Source organism: Panthera pardus, unplaced genomic scaffold (assembly GCF_024362965.1).
Source record: "Panthera pardus isolate Hobbes unplaced genomic scaffold, ASM2436296v1 HiC_scaffold_17, whole genome shotgun sequence".
NCBI classification, from domain to species: Eukaryota; Metazoa; Chordata; class Mammalia; order Carnivora; family Felidae; genus Panthera; species Panthera pardus.
The window spans coordinates 82834869-82858067 of NW_026526732.1; the positions used below are offsets into that span (position 1 = coordinate 82834869).

The window sequence follows — 23199 nt, forward strand, 5'->3', positions numbered from 1 at the left end:
TTTCTATTCCCTTTGCCAACAACCTCTTCCAGGACCTTACTAATTTACACTGTGAAAAATGTCAAATCTGATCTCCCTAATGGATTTCCCTGCCTCTAACCTCTTCCCCTCTTTAACTTGCATAACGGCTGCTGGATTAATAAGTCTGAAAAATTCCTTTTCTTACACTGAGGCCTGTTCAGTGACTTTCAAAAGATTCCCACATCTTCCTCTTACCCTTCTGAATATCCTCTGCCCACCAATCCCCCTCATGCTCTGTGTACAGAAAGCTGAGTGGAGAGGCTGGAATCACTTGCCTTGACTCCTCGGTGGGAATAGTCGGTGGGGAGCAGGAGATCAGAGGGTGAGGACAGAATGAGGTGAGTGAATTTATCACCTCCCCTCAACCACCAACCTGCAAAGTTTTCAAGGGCTATTAGCCTCCTTCAACTTCATCTCAGCTCCTGTCAGGCAGCCTTTCCACAGAGCCTTCTCTGTCTCTATCGTGGTAACCGCTCCATCTTCTCACCCCTCCTGGGCTAGGGATGTTTTGAGCATCCCACTGTTACCAGCCCTGGTATGGCACTTGGCCTTATGATTACTCTTATGCTCTTCCCACAACTTAGCAAGTAATCCTTTTTTTTTTTTTTTTTTAATTTCTTTAATGTTTATTTTTGAGAGAGACAGACAGACAGAGCATGAGCCGGGGAGGGGCAGAGAGAGAGGGAGACACAGAATCCGAAGCAGGCTCCAGGCTCTGAGCTGTCAGCACAGAGCCCGACACGGGGCTCAAACCCTGGAGTAACGAGATCATGACCTGAGCCAGAGTCGGACGCTTAACCAACTGAGAGCCACCTAGGCAGCCTGCAAGTAATCCTTTTTTAAATTTTGTTCAAATTACCCCACAATGAGTGAGCCATCTGTTTCCTGCCAGGACCTTCACGGAAACAGAGTCCAAACTAATCAATTGAGGCATTTCAACCCCTGACCTTTCCAACTTTGCCTCCATTACCCATGATCCCACTGCTGCTACCATGCCCTTCCTCACTGCATACAGACCACACCCTACTCATGCTGGATTCTGGACCCTAGCCTTTCCCTCTTGCCCGGAAGATCCTGCCTTTTCCATATTACCTATCCAAATCCTACTCTCCTTTCAAGCTCTTAGTGGATTCCTCCATGGACCCCATGATGTCTTAACAGCCTATTTGAGCCTGCAGCAATATCTCCCTGCTTTGAATTTTGCACTGTTTTTGGCACTTACATTTTTTTGTTTATTTATTTTTGAGAGAGAAAGATACAGAGTACAAGCAGGGGAGGGGCAGAGAGAGAGGGAGATGCAGAATCTGAAGCAGACTCCAGGCTCTTAACTGTCAGGACAGAGCCCGACGCAGGACTCAAACCCGTGGAACCATGAGATCATGACCTGAGCCGAAGTCAGACGCTTGACCAACTGAGCACCCAGGCACCCCTTGGCACCTACATTTTTATTTAACACTTCCTTGCTTTACTCTATTTTCCTGTATGAGTTTGAACTCCTCAAGGGCAGGGACTGTTTTATGTCTCTCCACCCACCACCACAGACCTGCGCAAAGTCCTCATGTGTTTTGTTAATTGATATGTCTACTGAGCCATTCTTTAGAAATTTTAAAAAGTTGATACCAGAAGAAATAATGTGATTGAAGAAAATCTTAGTACTAGAGTATTAACTTTGTTCACAAGACACAGAGATATTCACTCTTCTTATTTAAATATAGGATGATACTGGAGCACCTGGGTGGCTCAGTTAGTTGAGCATCTGACTCTTGGTTTCAGCTCAGATCATAATCTCACAATTTATGGGATCGAGCCCTGCATTGGGCCCTGTACTGACAGCACGGAGCCTGCTTGGGATTCTCTCTCTCCTCTCTCTTCCCCTCCCCCCACTCTCTCCCTCAAAATAAATAAACATTAAAATTTTCTTAAATAAATAAATAAATATAGTATGATACTTACTCCTCCAATTTTCGAAAAAAGAAAAAGAAAGTAAAGCAGAGGTCATCCACCCATGAGAAAAAATACAGCAGAATGTACCAAGACTTGATAGAAAAACATTAAAAATTATAGGAAACAGCTACCCAACACAGAAAGAGAAAGAAACGGAATCATCCCATCCACTCCTGCATCTACCAACATTGCTAGAGAGAATTGCTAAGGAGCAAGAGACAAACATTGTACATTAGCTACGATTACCAAGTTGTTAAGAGAGGAGGCAAGGAAGCTGTTTCTTATTTTCAACCTTTCCAGGAAGACAAAACAGAAAATTTTCTCATCTGAGTAGCCCATAAATCTGCCAGCTTCAAATTACTTTAAAATAAAAGCCAGTGGAAGAATCCAATGTCCCAGCTTCCCAAATTATAGCTTTTGAGTGATGGTCTAGATTGCCATTGTTGTGGCAGAATCATACCCAGTGGCAGAGGATAAGGAAATAACATCTGACACAGGGTCCTGCACAAAGTGGGCTGTTGACTTGTAACTAATGCAATAGCCAGCACTTTAATAACTATTCTTGGTTATTTTCTTTTTAACAGCAAGGTAAAACAAGGATACCAAAGTTATAATAGTAGGAAAGATCTTTCTATAAACAAGACCTATAAAGTGGAAAAAAAGGAAAATTGTCTAAATCACAAATGCTCTAATGTTTGATATGAAATCTTTATAAATATGATATCCATACAAACTATTTCTGAAGCACATAGCACAATACCAGCAGAAAAGAACAAGAATACCTAATTCCTAAACAGTCTGAATTTATAGTTAGCCTGTGTGCGCCAATATAGTCCTCCATGTTTACATCTATTCTGACAGGTCAGAGCCATGCCAGGCCAACAGATGGTACTTTGTATACCATCCCTATTAGCCCTTTGGCAGAATTGAGTATATTAGAAATATGTAGATGGTCTCATTATCTATAGCCAAATCTAGATGTCTCTATAACAGCATAGCACCCGTCCATTCCCTTTGGTCTTCCCATCAGCATGAGCCACAGAAAATTGAATCAAATATATTGGTCAACTATGACTACATTGTACTAACATAGACACGAGCTATTAAAACCTAATAGCTAATAGTAACAAATCTTTCAGTGAGCTTAAAAAGATATCACTACTGCTATTCCTTTCTACATAGAGTTTGCTAGAATGAGCCAACATCATATGCAGACAGCTTTATAACCATGCCCTTGGACTTGCCCTTAGATATTTTCCAGATGGCCACCGCATAGCCTACAAAGCTACCCATAACTCTTGCAGGCAATGGTTGTGTCCAGAATAGGATTTAATATATCTGGACTATCCAGAAATCTCTCTCTTTCCTATTGCTATAACCACAAGACTTACTCTAGTAGATAAACTTAAGCATTCCCTGGATTTGCAGGTTTGAGGATCTGAGATTTTAGCAAGAATATTCAGTCATACATAGATCATGTCATGCAATTATCTTTGATGTTAAGGACACAGTATAAGCACAATGAGACTATAAAACATCCAGCCCAAAGACCAGTTTTGCCCACAATGAAAGTGCTCCCCAGAACCACATGAAAAATGCTTATGGGAAAGCCCTGGAGCCAAACATAACCATTTTCAGGGGTTGTTTGTATTTGTCTTCAATGGAAATATATTTGAATATTACTTCTATATTGAAAAAATAGGCAAACCCAGTTTTAAAGGGTTTTCCTCTAATTTTAAGTCTATTGAGTATAGGAAAAGTAAATAAATTTCCCCTGTTGTCATCAAGCTCCTTTTCACCATCTCTTTTCTCTTTCCTATTGTGCTAATAGAAAAGATGAAATATCTACAGAGAAGACATTAGGAGCACCTGGTGAAACCCCTGTGTTTTCTCCAGGTAAGCTTAGACCTCCTCATTCACCTGTTCCTGATTATCATGAAAGAGAGGGAAGGGAAAAAGTTATCATGGAAGTATATTAGTTAAAAAGCAATCCTTAATTGAAGTTGACAAAATTTATAATATACTTTCTTAAAAATAACTGATATTTCTAAATGTATAAAATAATTTAGGTTCATTGTATAAATCTTGGAAAATTTAGAAAAGAATAAAGGTAAAGTGAAATCACCCATTATCTTACAACTTGGAGACAATCATCGCCAATATTTTCAAACAAATAAGTTCAAGATGAGCATCCTTTATATAGTCACAAAAAGAAAAATTAACCAGATCTCATTGGCAAACCATTTAACTGAAACGTATCTAGAATAGCACCAAACTTGGGTCCTAGATGAGAATGGAGAATTCAACTGGGACCAAAAGTCTGAGTTGTATTTTTCTCAAGAACATATTTATGTAATCTTAAATGAGTTAAGAATGCAGCTCATATCTGTAAATTCCAGAATGACAGAAAGAGTATATGAAATTTTGACTTTGTTCTTATATAAACTTCTCCAATCTCATTCTGTGCCCGTAATTTTTTTTGATTTCCACAGATGTCTCCAGTGTCTCGCTTGGACCCTTCCCTCTCACTCTTGGTGACACATTCCTCAACGACACCATCATGCCTACAACAGTAAGAAGTTCTGAGAGTCAATCTAGCTCTTCACATGCCTGTTTTTGTTTTATTGGTAAAACAAGAAAAGAGAATGGATGAACTGGCCATTCCATATTATTAGTGCTGCATTTTTATCACTCCAAGTAAGAGTCAGTGACTTTGTTCTATTCAGTATTCTCACTTCTTCTAGGGACTGAGGGGAAAAACCAGATTGAAACCTAGAATAAATTGAGAGGAATTATAAAAAGCAACTTAGTTATAAACTCCAGGAGGGTAGGGGCCCTTTTCTCCCCAGTACCTAACAGAACTGCATATATAGCAAGGACTCCCCAAGCATTAGAATAAATGAATGGATAAACCTATCAGTCAATCAATCATCCAATCAGTCAAGCTCCTTCACCAAAGTGTAATCTCATGCTGACACTAAGGGTAGAAGTTTTGCTTCCAGGCATGGCCAGCATAAATGGGTCAGATAAATATCAAAATGATTGAAATCCTGAATGTTAAATGGGGAAAAGTAAATGGTATTCACAGGCAAAGAGAAGCACTGGCCACTGCTCTCTTTGTGTGAAAGGAATGCAGGAGGAGAGGATATGTTACAGAATTAATTGTTGGTTGTCAGAAAAGGGGGACATTTTTTAAAAAAAAATTTAGTGTTTTATTTATTTTTGAGACAGAGACAGAGACAGAGCACCAGTGGAGGAGGGGCAGAGAGAGAGAGACATAGAATCCAAAGCAGGCACCAGGCTGAGAGCTGTCAGCACAGAGCCTGACATGGGGCTCGAACCCACAAACCATGGGATCATTACCTGAGCCAGAGTCTGATGCTCAACCAAATGAGCCACCCAGGTGTCCCAGAAAAGGGGGACATTTTAATCACTTCAAAATCTTTGAGCCAGACACTTGATGTTGAAGCCAGGAAACACTGCCCTCTTTCCCCAGGAGTGTCAGCATCATGGCAGCACACTGTGGGCAGCAAGTTCAGCAGGGGGCAGTCCAGGGGTGACACATACTTCCCTGTGGTCTGAGAAACTTTGCTGGCCCTTACCTCCCTGTGAACCTCTCTGCAAGGTCAAAGCCCAGACAGTGAGGGCAAGAAGTTCAGTCTCACCAGCTCTACATGAAAATTCAGGGATGAGAACCCTGCTGGCCTGTAGGCCAGATGGCTGCAGATTTGCTGGAACTATTGCTCTAAACAAAGAATTAAATTGTTCCATTTTTCTCCAAAATACTATTCCATGAACAGTGAAAAGTGCTGTTGAAAAAAATTATTGAGATTAAATATATTCACTATAAAATTTCAAAGACAACTCTAGTTCACTCTTTTCTCGTATTACTTATGTCTCATATTCTTCAAAATCTAATATATGTCCCCCTTTCTGCAGTAAATATCCCCTGAACATTTCATTTTATATTCATCAAATCCTCCTCTTACCTTTTTTACCACCCACATCTATCACTCATTCTTTGGCTCGGCAAACATTTTACTAAAATCCTCTGATGTGCCAGGCATTGGGGTATGTACCAAAGATTCTAAGATGAATAAGACATGGTTCCTGCCTTCAAGAAATATATAATGCAAATAAGTACAACAAAATAGTCTTAGTGTGTACTTGAAGATGGCAGATATATAGAATGGAGCAAAATGATAAGCCAGGACAGGTTGCAAAGGATGTGACTGCTAATCATGTATATTCACAGAGAGTTTTGTGCATAAATGACCACATTATTTTTTTTTACTTTGGGAGAGTTAATAAACTATGAGAATCATACTGGATTCGAGGAGATTATATGTGGGGTGAAAAGATTAGCATATAAAAAGACTAGGTGACTATGACATACGTACTAAATGAGAAATTCAGATATTATTCACTGCTCCAAGAGATTAGAAAGAGGCAAAGGTTTCTACCCTAAATGATCAGAGGAAATATTATGTTAAATGAACCATAAGGTATTAGTAAGAAGTAAAAAAATGTATGTATGTGGTGTGTGTGTGTGTGTGTGTGTGTGTGTGTGTGTGTCCTTATGTTTTAGTACTGGAAGTGAGCATGGGGAGCAGTGAGGAAGGTCTCTCCGGTCAGGAGACTAGCACAAGTAATGTGGTATCTCATCAACAGTTAGCAAGCTATCTGGTAGTCGGGGCAAGGAGAAATGACACAGACTAAAATTGTTTAAGCAGCAACAATTCCATTTATGACTGCACCAAAAGTAATAAGATATCTAGGGATAAAGCTAACCAAAGAGGTGAAAGATCTGTACTCTGAAAATTAAAAAATGCTGATGAAAGACATCGAAGAAGACACAAAGACATGGAAAGACATTCCATGTTCATGGATTGGAAGAACAAATATTGTTAAAATGTTGATGCTACCCAAAGCAATTTACACATTTAATGCAATCCATATCAAAATAACACAAGCATTTTTCACAGAGCTAGAAAAAACAATCCTAAAATTTGTATGGAACCACACAAGACCCCAAATAGCCAAAACAATCTTGGAAAAGAAAAGCAAAGCTGGAGGCATCACGATACTGGACTTCAAGTTATATTAGAAAACTGTAGTAATCAAAACAGTATGGTACTGGCACAAAAATAAACACATGGATCAATATAAAACCCAGAAATAAATGCACAACTATATGGTCAATTAATTCTGACAAAGCAGGAAAGAATATCCAGTAGGAAAAGGACAGTCTCTTTAACAAATGGTGTTGGGAAAACTGGACAGCAATATGCAAAAAAAGAAACTGGACCACTTTCTTACACTATACACAAAAATAAATTCAAAATGGATTAAAGACCTAAATGTGAAACCTGAAACCATACAAATCCTAGAAAAGAACACAGCTAGTAACCTCCTTGATATTCTGCATAGCAACCTTTTTCTAGATATGTCTCCTGGCACCAGGAAAACAAAAGCAGAAATAAACTACTGGGACTACATCAAAATAAAAAGCTTCTGCACAGAAAAGAAAACAATCAACAAAGCTAAAAGGTAACCTACAGAATGGGAGAAGATATTTGCAAATGACATAACTGATAAAGGGTTAGTATCCAAAATATGTAAAAAACTTACAAAACTTGACACCCAAAGAACAAATAATCCAATTAAAAATGAGAAGACATGAACAGACGTTTCTCCATAGAAGACATACAGATGGCCAACAGACATGTGAAAAGATGTTCATCATCACTTACTGTCAGGGAAATGCAAATCCAAACAACAATGAGATATCACCTCACACCTGTCAGAATGACTAAAATCAATAACACAAGAATCAACAGTATTGGTGAGGATGTGGAGAAAAATGAGCACTCGTGCACTATTGGTGGGAATATAGACTGGTGCAGCCACTTTGGAGAACAGTACAGAGTTTCCTCAAGAAGTGAAAAATAGAACTACCATACAATCCAGTAATCACACTATTGGGTATTTACCCAAAGAATACAAAAACACTAATTCAAAGGGATACATGTACCCCTATATTTATAGCAGCATTATTTACAGTAGCCAAGATATGGAAGCAGCTCAAGTGTCCATCAGTTGATGAATGGATAACGATGTGGTTCAATGGCATATTACTCAGTCATAAAAAAGAATGAATCCTGCCATTTGCAACAACATGGATAGAGCTAGAGAATATAATGCTAAGTGAAATAAGCCAGTCAGAGAAAGACAAATACCATATGATTTCACACTGTGGAATTTAAGAAACAAAACAAACAAAGGGAAAAAAAGAGAGACAGAGAGAGGCAAATCAAGAAAAAGACTCTTAATTATAAAGAACAAACCAATGGTTACCAGAGGGAGGTGGGTGGGGGAATAGGTTAAATAGGTGATGGGGATTAACAAGTGCAATTGTTGTGATGAGCACAGGGTGATGTATGAATCACTATACTGTACACCTGAAACTATTATAACACTGTATGTTAACTAACTGGAATTAAAATAAAAACTAAAAAAAATTTAAGACATTGTACTTGGGCCCACTCAGTAGTTGAGTTAAAAAATAAATTTTAATGAAAAAATATATATAAAATAAATAAAATTGTTCAAGCAGATTGTTATCAGATTGTGGAAAGCCTTGAATGTCAGGAAAAAGAGTTTGAATTTTTATCTCATAGGTAATAAAGTATTACTGAGGGTGCTGGCTGAGAGGCGCAGAAAATTAATCCAGTGGCTGAGGATAAATAAGAAGACTTCTCACTAATACATCTAAAGAATTTATTTAAATATCTCATGTGAACTTAAATATGCCTAGTGAAATGGTAAACTTGTAGAGGATAATGCTCTAGGCCATATTTTTCTTCTAACTTTCCACAGGTCCTAACACTGTCCTACACCCATACAGATGCTTATGTGTTATTTTGATGAATGAATCAACGAAATCTTTTCGTTAAACAAACGTCAGTAGTCTGGCATCCTCCATGTGCCCTATTAAAGTTAGAGGTTGTGTGTCTGTCCACTGCCATGGAAGAGAGGGGCTTGTAATATGAAATGAGGGGAAACTACATTGGCTACCACCCACATGAGTTTTGTCCCTCATGGCATTTTCCATTGGTTGGTCTCCTCTTTCAAACTTCCATAGCTGATGTCACTAATAAAAGACTAAGTGCATTACCAAAGAAATTCAATTTTCCACAGACATGTTTTTTACTCTTTTAAAAACCTTTCAGATTTCACAATCATCTAGGTACCCAATACTGAAAATCTGTCACACCCCAAGTTTGAAACTCAGCTCCAGGCTTGCTCTGTGCCCTGGGAGCCCATGTGAATTCAGAACAGTGAGAGACTCCTGCTTGTTCCCAGTCCAGAGGGCAAAAAGGATGACCCCTTGGCCAAATCCAGGTCCTCAGAAGAGTATTTCTGTTTTTAGCCACATGCTACCAAAGGTGGCCCAAATATGCCATTCCTTCTGAGAGATATTTCAAATCCTCTCTTGACCTGACAGTGCTCACTAACTAGCTTTAATATGAAGTTTGGGCACAAATGGTCTCATTAAACCAGTCTAGACTCTTCTCTAAAGAAGATTGTATTAAATAATATCTCAGCATCACATAGGTTATATTGTATAATCCAGTCTTCATCAAAGAGCATTCATAGTTACGCAAGAGTGTGGCACAATCTCAGTGATGCTCCAACAGTATATATGAATTATGTGTGTGTGTCCATGTGTGCAAATGTTTTCATGAAGAGTACAGAGTTCTAACATTACAGTGTTCTCAAGGATTCTAAATAGTTAACTCATTGGAGCTTCAGTACTTTGTCTCTCAATGAAATTCAGAGAACACTTCTAGTTAATAAGATTTTAATTCTAAAAGTACTTGAGGGGCGCCTGGGTGACTCAGTCAGTTAAGTGTCTTACTTCAGCTCAGGTCATGATCTCATGGTTCATGAGTTCAAGCCCCGCATTGAGCTCTGTTGTGACAGCACAGAACCTGGAACCTGCTTGGGATTCTTTAATATGAAGTTTAGGCACGAATGGTCTAATCCTCTCTCTGCCCCACCCCGGCTCGTGCTATGTCTTTCTCTGTCTCTCAAAAATAAATAAACGCTAAAAAAAATTTTAAAGCACTTGAGCCTTCATTATCCACTTTTTGAGACAATATCAATATATATTATATAGTATTACCATATACTTATAGTTTATATTAATAGAAGACCTTTTATTTTCTAACTCAGGAAAGAAAAATAGAATCCACTAAGGTATACAAAGGCCCACTGGAGCAGAAGGTGGAATTGAGCATCACTCTAGCAAACCAGAGGTTCACGGCAGAGCTCGCTGACTCCCAGTCCCCACATTATCAGGAGCTGGCGGCCAAGTCTCAACTCCAGGTAAGTGAACCCACCCCACACAACCACAGCCCAAGTCATGACTCAGAATCTGGGAGCCAACAGGACCTAAACCCTTTGAACTAATAGTTCCAACTTCTTGTGACCAGGCATTCATTTTCAACCAAAACTGCTTTCATTTTAATCAAAAACTGCAATGGGTCCCAAAATGTTAGGGCAAATTCATCTCTAGAAAAGTTTTCTATTCTAGCTTCTCTTTTTTTTTTTTTTAATTTTTTTTCCCTTAATGTTTATTTATTTTTGAGAGAGAAAAAAAGAGACAGAGTACGAGCAGGGAAGGGGCACAGAGAGAGGGATACACGGGATCTGAAGTAGGCTCCAGGCTCCGAGCTGTCAACACAAAGCCTGAAGCAAGGCACGAACTCGTGACCAGCGAGATCGTGGCCTGGGCCAAAACTAAGAGTTGGATGCTTAACTGACTGAGCCACCCAGGAGCTCCTCCAGCTTCTCTGTCTTAAAAGTCACTTACATTTAGGTTTTCTTTAAATATTAGTAGGTCTTTAAACCTTCTTTAACAGAGAGCCACTACACAGGTATTCTATACATCTAAAATGTTCATGTAAGCACCAACTAGGGAACATGCTGGGTTGAAATATGAATTTTAATTCATATTTGTCTTACATAATGTATATCCACTTTTGCAGTTTGATGCAATTTAATGACATGACACTCTTCGTGGGTGATAAGTGTAAGGCAGTAATGTTGTCCATGTCGTCCACTAAACTTCGGAGCTGTTCCAAGATGTCTCTTCCATCTCGGACTCTCATCATATCTGCCTGCCTCTTCATTTCCTGCAGGATGAATCTAAGCTACTCTGCTGACCGTGGCATCTATACGCCATGATAAAAGCCCTGCCTTCCTTTCCAGCCTCATCTTCCCATCCTTCCCATCCCCCTCCTTTGCACTCTACAGAAATACAAACTGCTTACAAATCTTTTCTCACCTTTAGCCTTTCCCTGTGTTGTCTCATCTGTCTGGAATGTCCTTTCCCCGAGTTTCATTTTACAAAACTTCATCAAGGAAAGTTCTGTCTCAAACCATTCTGGATTCAGTCAGTGCCTCTCCTCTGAGCTAAAACACGGTGCCCACTGTTGCCACAACATTTATCACCCTGTCTTGAGATTGTTTCTTTACACGTCTGTGGCCTTCGTTGTCTCTGTTTCTCCCTCTTCACCTGCCACCCTCACTATCTTCAGGCTCTGAGTGTCCCCTTGAGGGCAGGAACTGTTTCTTTCATCTCTGAAGACTTAACCTCCTAATACAGAGCTTGGGATGCAGTTAACTACTCAGTGACCGTAAAAATGCAACTGAAAATAGAAGCATTCATAAGAAAACATAACCATGAACTTCATTTATGGAGAGCCTGGGTGCCCAAGCATCTCACTCAGCATGGCCAGGGAACTTGTCATACTTGGAGAAATCAGTGCTTACCTCCTCTCAACTGGAGAGAAGATAAATAGGCAAAAATATTAAACCTCCAACTTCCTCCTGCATCAGCGTTCAGTCAATAAAATGTAAAGAATCATTTCTACAAACTTCAAAGAGAAAGCATCAGCATGGGGTGTTTATGAACCAGAGAAGTACTTAGACACGGATTATTAGATAGAATGAATTAAAGAATAGTCTGTTAACTTTCTATTTGTTCTTGAAATATTCTCTTCCGAAAATCTTTAGTATAGTCGGAGTATCTTCAAAATTGGATAGTTGGCCAAGATTCCAATTCAGGCAGCCTGGCACCAGAACCCCTACTCTTAACCATTATGCAATACTTCCTATTTTTCCCAAATAAATATTTATGGGACAGGGATTTTTGTATCATCATCAAATTAACATGCCCATTCTAGACTCTGAAAAACTTATTAGCCAAATAAGAGTATGTCTTGCTGGGTCTTGTTCCAGAGACCCATCACATCAGTCCTGCGGGTTCCTCTGCATGGTCACTGGCTTCTCTGAGATGGAGCCCCTCTGGTTAGAGCATCTGTTCCCTTTCCAGGCTTCTGAGCAGTCCAGACCACCCAGCAGCTTGCCAACAGATAACCAACCCACTCCACCACCGCCCATACTTGCATTAGCAGAGCCATTCAGGCCTAATCAGGAATTAATGGACAGTGCTTTGAAGTAATTTAATTTTCACAATAAACCTAATGAGCAATTTAATACAAATGTCAAAAGGAATGCTTAGCTGTTGTCTGAATGCTTTCTCCTGTGCAAACGCTCATGAGAACTCAATACGGCTGCCTTTTTATAGCCCCTTGAACATACATTCCAGCAGAATCAGGGAGGCCCCTGTGCATTTAGTATTATTAATAAGGTTAACTGGGCACTTAATTAGCAATTTAATGGTTAGCACTCCGTAATTGGAGGGTCCCCAGAAGATTATTTGGCAGAATTAACTGAAGGCCTTTGTCATCTCCTCCCTAGATGCCTTCTGCACCCTCCTAAGCAGAGCTGAGTCTTAATCGATCACAGACAGGTTCACAAAGAGGGCATGAACAACAAAATTCCTCTCTGCTGGAGCCAGTGCTGTGGAGCACTCTTGGAGGGGAGGACGGCTCTCCTTGGAGATGTTCCCCACTGCCCATGCTGCAGCTGCGGGCTTCTATGGGAGCAGTTCTGTTTTGATTGACTGTTTTCATCCATACAACAGCACCTCTGGTATCCTGGACATGAAAGAAGGACAAGTCAGGGTCCGAATCTTCCACTCCAGAAACTGCTGCTCACACTTAAACATCTAGTCTAAGGTGTTGTTACTGGAATGGCATGACAACTGCCTTGGGGACCAAAAGCTATTTGTCACAGAAAGCCAGAGCAGACCTGAGGCATGTACACAGCTCTTTCCTACCTGTCTCGGTAACAAAGACCATCTCCTCAGACCTAAATTCCTAGTTCTCCTCTGTTAAGCCTGTGGTGGGGGTGGTCATGGAGGCACAGAAGCTTAGTACTCAGCATCCCTGCCCTTGACCCCTACAGGAACCCTCATCTTGTCCTTTCCCCTCACTGGGTCTTTCAAAAACAACTGACTAAAGTCTTGCTCTGCCCCTGTCAGGCTCCAAGTTATGTGGCTACTGAGGAAGTAAAAGAAAATTGGACTACCAAGGAGCTAGTAATCCAGTAGAAGATATAGAGACTAAGTTAATCAAAAATACAATGTCATCAACTCTTTGCCCACTGTGTGTCAGGCATTTATTAGTTATTCCTTATAGGAGCCTTATAATACAGGTATTGTTATCCTTTTTGGACTAAGGAGATCGTATTCAGAGAGATGAAGCAATAAACTCAAGGTCTTACAGCTAGAAAGGAACAGAACCAATATTTAAACTCAGGCCTACACAGCTATCTCAGCACCCAAAACCTAGGCTACCTTCCTCGCTGCAGTTACTATATACTGAGGGAATGAAAACTAATTTTAATATTGGTGTAAGAAAATACGATTTAGCTGGTAAATCAGCCTGCTGGAAAAAGAAATCTATGACACACTTCAAAGGCCAATGTAAGTGATTTGGGGATTATCTGTGCATCACTGCCCTAGTCCTTGGCATAGATAATATGGAATCAGCAGTAATTTTAGATACAGTGACAATGCAGCAGCATGTTGTTGAGTTTAGAGAATGAAGAGATCCACTCAAGTCCATTAAACAAAATTTGCTGAGTCCCTGCTATGTGGATAACGGCCTGCTAGGTACTGGGAAGGAGGGAGATGAAGATGAATCAGACACAGTCCCTGAGCCCAAGGAGCATAATCTCAGTGAAGGAGCCATTGTGCAGCTCATAGACTGTTTTATGGGATATACTGTAACAAGTTCTAGAGCAGTAGGGAGAAGAAATCATTGAGCCTGACTTTAGGGCTCTACAAATTCTCAATAGAGAATATGCTTGAGCTGGCTTTGAAATATGGTGGTATAGGCAGTCAAGGAGCAGAAGATAGAAGTTGCATCTTGGGCTAAAAGGGGGAAAAGTCATAGAGGTCTGGAGGAAGTCCATGTTGTAATTTGAGGAGAAGATAGGTGTTAGTTTAGTGTCCCGAGAGGACACAATATTGGCCAAGAGGGTAATGATGACAGGAAGGGCAAATGATAAAGTGCTTGGGGAATGGAAGGTTAGAATGTGCAGGACCTTAAATGCCATTCTCAAGGAACTTATTCAATTGGCAGTGCAGCCCATCAAGGGATTTTTAGTGAAGAACAACAGATATGGAATGATTACCTTGGAAATAAAAATGTGGTCAAGGAGACATCTCTATTCCTCCTGCCCTAGCATATCCCCTCCCCCTGCCAAAAAAAAAAAAAAAATTCTGCTGTCTTTCCTCACACACCCCTAGAAAACCATTTCAGCAATATAAAAAGGGAGATATGGAAGGTATGCCTGCCATGAGAATAAGAATGTGATGGAAACAAAATGTATATGGGGTTCAAACTACCAGGAGTTAATGAATGGATGTGATAGGCACAGAGAGAAGGTATTAGGGTTGCTGGGTCTTCTGGCATGGAAGACGATAGGTGTTTATGAACCTGACTGGGATAGAGAGCGCTGGAGGAAAGGCGGATTTGGAAGGAAGAGAATAACTCTGGTTTGGATGTATTTAGTTAGTGGCAAAGTTGGGATATTCACATGTAGAACTCAAAGCTATGTCTCAGGTGATCAGTGAAGCTATGGCAGAAAATGAGATCCCCAAGGAGGGGCAGAGGGGAGTGGGCACAGGGAAGGGAAGGTGGTGCCAGGTTCCTGCTCACCTCAGCCTCACTTTCACCCTGCTCTCCCTTCCAAGCTTCGCTACTAATACTATCCTTTTCTCTTGGTCTCTCTTGCCTCCCAGTCCATGCGGGAGTAAGCTGGACGGAGCAGCGCCTATGTGGCAATGTGTCCCCAGAGCCTAGCACAGTGCCTGCAGTCAAACTTACTGAATAAGTGGGAGGGTGAGATAAGGAGGCTAAGCATCTTTATGTTTAAAGCAGAGAGTGCAGACGAGACTAAGATGGAGTAAAGAAGACTGAGAAAGTGGTCGTTGAGATAGAAGAAGAACCAGAAAATAAGCAGGCACACCATGGAAGAGAAATGGAAAATGCCACTGGATTTGGAGAGAGCCAAGAGACAACAGCCTGGAGAAAATCCTCCCCACTGGGTGAATCCAGAGGCAGAAGCCAGACCGTAGTGGGTCAGGAATAACTGAATATAGCAATTATAAAATATTCCTATAATATGCTTCATTAGCAAGGTCAAACTAATTAAGAAAATTTATTATAAAGTCCACATAAATCTACCAGTGAATCTAACCTATTAGAGTCTGCCTGTACCATTTTATTTAGATATAGCAGCCATTTTGACTTTAGTAACCTCTTTAACATATTTTCCAAATCACATAATTCAACTCAGAAAATATTATAGTTATTCTTTGTGTATAAATAAAAATACTGTAGCCAAAAAAGTTTCTTCCAAGTGCCACCTTAAAGTTTTTTCATATTTTATATAAAGTAACCATGAAAGCAGATCAGAACTACCCAATTGCAGCTTTTAAATAAATAGCAAAACACTTTCCTCTGGGTTTCAGAAATTACCAAGAACAAAGCGTTTGGCCTCAATCGTTGCTTCAATTTTCCATTTTCATTTATTCCCCCTAACTCATCAGAAGTGTTGAGACTTTTTCAGTTAGGAACATCTGACCTGGTACAGCCAGAGCGTTTCATAAATTTCTTTCTTTCTGCAGATGCAAAAGGTATTTAAGAAATTTCCAGGATTCAAAGAAATCCATGTGCTAGGATTTAGGTAAGTAAGAGGATCGGACTCTTCTCAATTTTTAAATTACTTTTTCCCTATCCTCTTTTAAAAGCAGTGTCATGAGGAATATAAGGTTCTTCTCCCCCCAGTTGTTTAGCCCTGTCGAATCCTGAAAACTGAATACATTTCAGATAAAGGAATTGTCTAATTAGAACATGACTCTAGGTGATTTTTTAAGGGGGTGACACAAGAGCTGTGTTCCTTCCTTCCTCCCTCTGGAGCCAGAAACACTGCTCTCTGCAGAGAGCTCATCTGCTGTCCTTGGCAATGTCATTAACGAACCTCTTAGGAAAACACCTCAGTAGAGACAGGTCAAAATAAGTAGCAATTAGTTACCTTGGTGTCTGATTTTCTGGTTCCCTATCGAATGTTAAGTATCATCATCGTTTAAACAAATCAGGCTGACCCTATGGAATCAGGTGAAACTAATAAAAAGAAGTATCTGTGAGGGGTAAGGGAGTTGAAGGAACAGGGTAGAAAGGGACAGAAGTGGAAGCAAGACTTCCCAGAATATACCTTTTTTTTAATGTTTTTTTTTTATTTTTGAAAGATAGAGTGTGAGCGTGAGAGGGGCAGAGAGGGAGGGAGGCACAGAATCCGAAGCAGGCTCCAGGCTCTGAGCTGTCAGCACAGAGCCCAACGAGAGGATCAACCTCATGAGTGTGAGATCATGACCTGAGCTGAAGTTGGACGCTTAACCAACTGAGCCACCCAGGTGCCCCCCCCACCGCCAGAATATACTTTTATTATCATTTTGACATCTAAACTGTAGTAATGCATTACCACACAAAAATTTCTAAATTACAATTTTCTTTTGTTTTTTTTTATTTTTAAAACAAAATTTTTAATGTTTATTTATTTTTGAGTGGGGAGGGGGAGAGAGAGGGAGACACAGAATCTGAAGCAGTTTCCAGGCCCTGAGCTGTCAGCACAGAGCCTGATGCAGGGCTCGAACCCACAAACCATGAGATCATGACCTGATCCAAAGTCAGACATTCAATTGGCTGAGCCACCCAGGTGCCCCACTAAATTACAATTTTATTTTTAAAAATTTTTTTTATTTTTTTCTAAATTACAACTTTAAATAAAGTAAATGAAATTGAAAAACAGTGCCATGCAGGGTTCAGTTATGTTCCCACGGCTTTCCCACAAGCAGGCCTATATCCATTAGCATCTCAACACTCTAATTGAGGTGGGTTCATGATTTTTGACAAGAAGTTTAGCATCCTTTTTCCTTTTTTAAAATGTTTATTTTTGAGAGAGAGAGAGAGAGCATGCAGGCAGGAAGGGGCAGAGAGAGAGGGACAGAGAGAATCCCAAGGAGGCTCCGTACTGCCAGCACAGAGTCCCACATCATGCTCTATTCCATGAACCGCAAGATCATGACCTGAGCCAAAATCAAGAGTCAGAAGCTTAATCCACTGAGCTACTCAGGTGACCTGCATCTTCTGTCTAAGTTCTCATTCAAAACATCTACCAATGGGGCCATAATAGGACATATTTTTTAATGGCCGCAGGGTATATGTGAGCCCTGGCATGACAGAATGAGATTCCCCACACCAAGGGGGATTTGTAAAGTGGGTAGAGAAGGCTTCCCCCAAAGTACTTCCTGGCCCCTTCACCATCTGTTGTGTTAAAGCTATAAGTTGCCCAGAGCAAGTCTACAGACCCACAAAGAATAGCTTCCGGGCGAGCTCTACAGGTGTATTTCTCTCAAAGATATCAGGCCCCTCTGATTTGTGTGACTCCAGAGAAAGAAAATATTGAAAAGTGAAAGTTATAAAAGATGAAACCCTTAATATGTACCAAAACAGACTCATTTTTCCTTATTTCAAGATGCTGCTCCACAATATTCCATGTGAAATCAGATGGATTAGAGGGAAATAAAAGGTGATAGTGGAATATTCTGCATAGATGGCAAAGTCTTCTGGACAAACCACTGCAGCTAAAAAGCAGATGTTGCATTTAAAGCTGAGGGAAATGATAGGAACAGTCCTTTCAAGTGGACATTATGCCCTCCTTTCAAATAAATGAAAACCTAATAATGAAAAAAAATCTATTTTAGAAGAAAATGAAAGTATTAAGGATGATGAAATTTTGCAAGATAAAGATTTTAAAGATATATCTACTGAAGCTGCATCTTTCCCATGTGTTTATCTCTGTAAGAATTTATTCTTATTTCTGCCAAAGATGTTTATAAAATAAATTTGATCATATATTCCCAATGCTCTCCATTATGGAATGAATATTTAGTCTCCCAGAAAACAGTTGGACCCTGTTAAGCATAAAAGATATGCTTATAAGTATGGCAAGCTTTTAATCATAACTAACAATGCTCAGAATATTGTAAAGTAAACTTAGAATGAAGGAAATTGCTTCCTCATGGAGCCAGATCCCCTAAAACACTATGAGTCTCCTGGTACTGTATTTAGTTCGTTTGTACAAAACCTGATCTATAATTTCGTAAGTACATTTTTTATCAGTGACCTCATTTAATTCTCCCAGACACAACTGGGAAGTTATGAGGATGTCTATGATTAACACAATTCTAAGGATGCACAGAAAAAGATCAACTTTAAATATTACTTTATCTTGGGGCACCTGGGTGGCTCAGTCGGTTGAGCGACCGACTTCGGTTCAGGTCATGATCTCACAGTTGGTGGTTTCCAGCCCCGCGTCAGGCACTGTGCTGACAACTTAGAGCCTGAAGCCTACTTTGGATTCTGTGTCTCCCTCTCTCTCTGCCCCTACCCTGCTCATGCTGTGTCTCTCTCTCTGTCTTTCAAAAATAATAAATAAAAATGTTAAAAAAATTTAAAAATTGCTTTATCTTTTAAAGCAATATGGAAAACTATTAGCAACCATTTAATCTAGTTGGAGGGTAGAATCTTTCAAAGGCTAATTCACAGTTGTCCACAGCAACTTTATTTGTATTAGCAACAGTAGGAAATAACCCAAATATCCATGAACAGAGCAATAGATACACAAATCATGGAATATTATTACCACAGACTACTACTCAAAAGAGGAAGCAACTATTAGAATATACAACAATATGGTTTCATCTCAGAATAAGTATGTTGAGTGAAAGAATAGTATGAGAAAAAATAAATATATTATGATTCCATTTCTGTGTGACTCTAGAACATGCAAACTAATCTATAATGGCAAAACAGATCAGTAGTTGCTTGGGGAGGGTGAGGCAGAAAAGATGGAGGGAAGGATTTCAGAGGGGGATGAGTAAACCTTTGGGAGGAATTAATTTGATTGTGGTAATGGTTTCACAGGTGTATAATATCAAACTTACCAAATTGTACACCGTCAACATGTGCACTTTGTTTTGTGACAATTACATTTCAATGCAATTTTTTTTTTAAAAAAATGAGCAGAACTAGGTGCTTGGCCCAGGGAGCCCTACTTCTCCAAACTACAAGCCACTGCTGAAAGGAAGCAAGAGGCAGGCCCCACAGAGCAGCCCTTGTTAGAGAGTCATGGATCCTCCTCTGCTTGCACAGAAGGAAAATCATAGCAAAGTCTCTTTCAGTCATTTTACCAAGGGACAAAAGTTCAATGAATTCATACCCCAGGCAGAAAGAGCAGTAACACAAATCCCTTCATATGTAGAGAATGTCTTTGTCAACAAATTTCACCTGAAAGGTAAAATGAGAAAACTGAATATAGCTTCTAAACTAAATTCATATATACGTCCAGAGGAGTCCTAAATATATTTGTCAGTTTGATGACCAAAGTTTGATGAGTAGGCAGTGGTATGGCCAATGCGCCCAGACTTGAAATCAAGCAGGATAGCGTTTGAATCTCAGCTCTGCCACCTTCCAACTTTCCCTTTCTGTGTGTGTTCCTTGTTCTGTAAAATGGGGATTGTGTTGTTGAAAAAGATTAAATGAGGATGCATATAAACTGCCTGGTACAGACCACCCACTCAGTAAACAGGTGTTTATTTTTCTTGCAACCTGTTCCATGATGAATTGTACCACTCCCTCAAGGCTTACTGATTAAAACAATTTGAAAAACAATCAGTCAACACAACACCAGTTCCAGTGTCCAGTCTCAGATAAATTACCTTCAGGATTAAATAAATCATTTAATGCTATTCACAGGGTGAGAAATCCATTTATAAAATACTTTCCAAAAAAACTTCCTGGCACCAGCACTACCCAAAATGTAAGACGCATTGGATATATTTGCAGCCTCTTTGGGAAGAATATGAAGAAATCAAAGAGTTTACAAAGAAGACCAAAAGTACATACAGCCTGTGAATTAAGGCTGAAATCCTAATCAGAAACATCATATAATGGTGTTTACTTCCTGAGATTTATGTGGCTCTCACAATTCCATCCAAATTCTGATGGCAGTTTAATGTGTTTCCTTCAACACATTCCTGGGCAAACATGGAACACAATAGAAAGAAATCTCTTTCCCTCTCTCTCTCTCCCCTCCCCCGATATATGAAATGATTCATTGAATATCTTAATAAATTTCATAAAAATTCTTTCTCCCTTGCATGTTCCCATTGCTCCTGGTGAAATGAAGACCAAAGAAAGGAAAAGATGGGTAATTTGGACTTTTCTAATATTTTGAAATATAGTGCCTTTTCTCCCACAGATTTACATACTGATCTTTTATAAGTAATTTTTACATACAAAGTCTGGGATAAGTCCATGGCTTTTTCTTGGTGTCTTATTTAAATGAGACTAACTGCTGTAAACAATAATAGAAAAAAAGTCCTACAGAGGTATATCTAATGAAATATGTATATATTCAGAATTTTGTGATGCTTGAGTTATGTGTCTGCTTTTAGACATGTTTATTGTTTCTTAATTTCTTCTCTACTTTAAACAGATTCATTTCTGTATTTAATTTTATCTCCAAGTGCTGTATTGTTTTTCCTAAAGATAGACACTTATTTGTATGAGCTTGAGATCCCACCAAATATGGATCTATTGCTGGATTTATGTCTTTGCTGATGTTAAAGTTTAACCATGTTAAAAAAATAATTAATTAATTAAGCAATTATTTCATACTAAAAAAACTCTTAAGTCAAAATTACTGTATGAGATAAGTACGTGAACAATGACTTGATCAGTGAAAGTGTATCCTGTAAAATTCAAAATCTAATTAGAAAAACATAAAAATGCCTTTCTCTGAGGCAAGCGTGTTTTAACAGTTTCCTAAATGTCATTTGTGATGGGAAATTGTCTGTCTGAATGCACACTTGTATAAGCAGCCAACCTAAGTCTGGAATAAAGGAGAGAAACTAATTTGCTCCTTGGTTCCAAGGTCAGTTTGAACTGGGACAGAGCCCACAATACCGTGGAGAGCTCAGTAATAAGAATCCAGCTTTGGCTCCTATAATTGACTAGTGAAATAATGAACTGTAGATTCTGACTGATTGTGTGGCCCAAAGAATTTCCAAGAGTAAACATTATCAGTTCCTGTGGCCTTTGAAACACTCTTGCATCCCTTTGTGTGGATTTATGGCATAAATTGAAAGGTAAAACCTGATCATGGAGGACAAAGCTACAGAGAATCCCATTTTATTTTTATATGCAAAAAGGCATTAAATCAATAAATATGATAATAAATATAGTTAATCATATAGTACTTCCCTTTCTCTTTTTTCACACCTTTCTTCCAAGATGTTATCTTAAAAGCACCTTGAGGAAAAGGATTATGTTATTTTAGAATTTTGTTTTTTAATTAAAAAATACTTCTTGAAAGAAGCAGAAGAGAAATAACCTGAAAATTGAAGCTTTGACTTGGTACAATGTGTACATACTCTTGTCCCATTTCTATGTCCTGTATTGCTATTTCATAGACCTTCCTGAAGAAGGTTATAGAAAAAAGGACAATTCTTCCTTCCTGCTGATTGGCACTGCATGACTTTACTTGTAACACCACCAAAACTACTGGTCAGTAATAACAACTCTTGACAATTAACACTTTTTCAGAAGGAATAAAAATCCATGATCACTTGATGCAGTTAGTAGCCCCTCTTCAACCTGGCATTCTAAGGACTAAAATATAGGTCAATTCTTCTTCCACATTTCAAATTTCTAATAAACATTTAAACTAGCTTTGAAGTGAGATATTCTTTAAGAGCCCATCAGCAAAGATGATGAAGCTGTCTTGAATCTTTATAGAAACACAGTGACTGTCTTTATAAGGCATGTAACAATGGGTTTGGGTGGAATGTGTCCTCTGCTGTCTACAGTTCAAGCTCCACAGAGATGCGACTTTTGGCCATCTTTAAGAGAGACATTGCAGATGCAAAAAGCCCTGCGAGTAACCTCCTGTCTTTTGATTCCAACAAAATTGAGAGTGAAGGAGTCCCTCATGGAATGATGGAGGAAGACAAGCAACCAGAAATCTATCTCACAGCTTCAGACCTCAAAAAGCTAATCAGCAGAGCACTAGAGGAAGACAAATCCTTGGATGTGGAAACAATTCAGTTCATTGATGGTCAGTTGGTGATTTCATAGTTCTGGATTTATCCTCATTTTGACAGAGACACTAGGAGGTGTAGAATGTCTCAGGGTCACTGTCATTTTAACTTGGGCCTTATAGAGTCAATCATTTGTGTTACAGGCACATCACATATGGTATCATTTCTCTTTCCTCACTCCAACCTGTGTCTCATTGGATGAGACTTTGGTGCTACTTCACATCAAGAATAGGTCCAGGAGAAGCCCAGAGTTTCAGTTCAGTAGTTCAACTACAGTCATCCAATGGAGTCCAGATGGAAAGAAGCACCCACGGACAGTTCTGTTCCATTGGCACAACCCAGATTCCCTCACCCAGTAAATTGGTTGAGTCCCAGAAGGAAATGGATGGCACATTATTAGAATAGAATAGGATGACATGAGGAGAGTTTGATAAAGGGACTATTTATAAAGTCTTTCCTAATACACAAAGGAATAGGACAGTTCTCTGGAGCCAAAAGTAGCAAGGCCCCATTACTACCTCTAGGCATTAAGGGTTTGCCTCATAGTCTAAGCCATCCCAAAGCCAGAGAGCAAAAAACCATTGATACAG

At 39.4% G+C, this 23199-nt stretch overlaps 1 protein-coding gene across 3 annotated transcripts in view; it reads left to right on the top strand.

The window, feature by feature from the left end:
- Window positions 1-23199, top strand: part of IMPG1 (interphotoreceptor matrix proteoglycan 1) — a 130932-nt gene that overhangs the window by 35524 nt on the left and 72209 nt on the right. For all 3 annotated transcript variants that reach the window (XM_019442698.2, XM_019442697.2, XM_019442696.2), the window contains 6 exons: window positions 3797-3861; window positions 4458-4537; window positions 10204-10356; window positions 16076-16134; window positions 20698-20718; window positions 22379-22626. In XM_019442698.2, the coding sequence (XP_019298243.2) occupies window positions 3797-3861; window positions 4458-4537; window positions 10204-10356; window positions 16076-16134; window positions 20698-20718; window positions 22379-22626 (626 nt within the window). The remainder of the gene's footprint in view (window positions 1-3796; window positions 3862-4457; window positions 4538-10203; window positions 10357-16075; window positions 16135-20697; window positions 20719-22378; window positions 22627-23199) is intronic.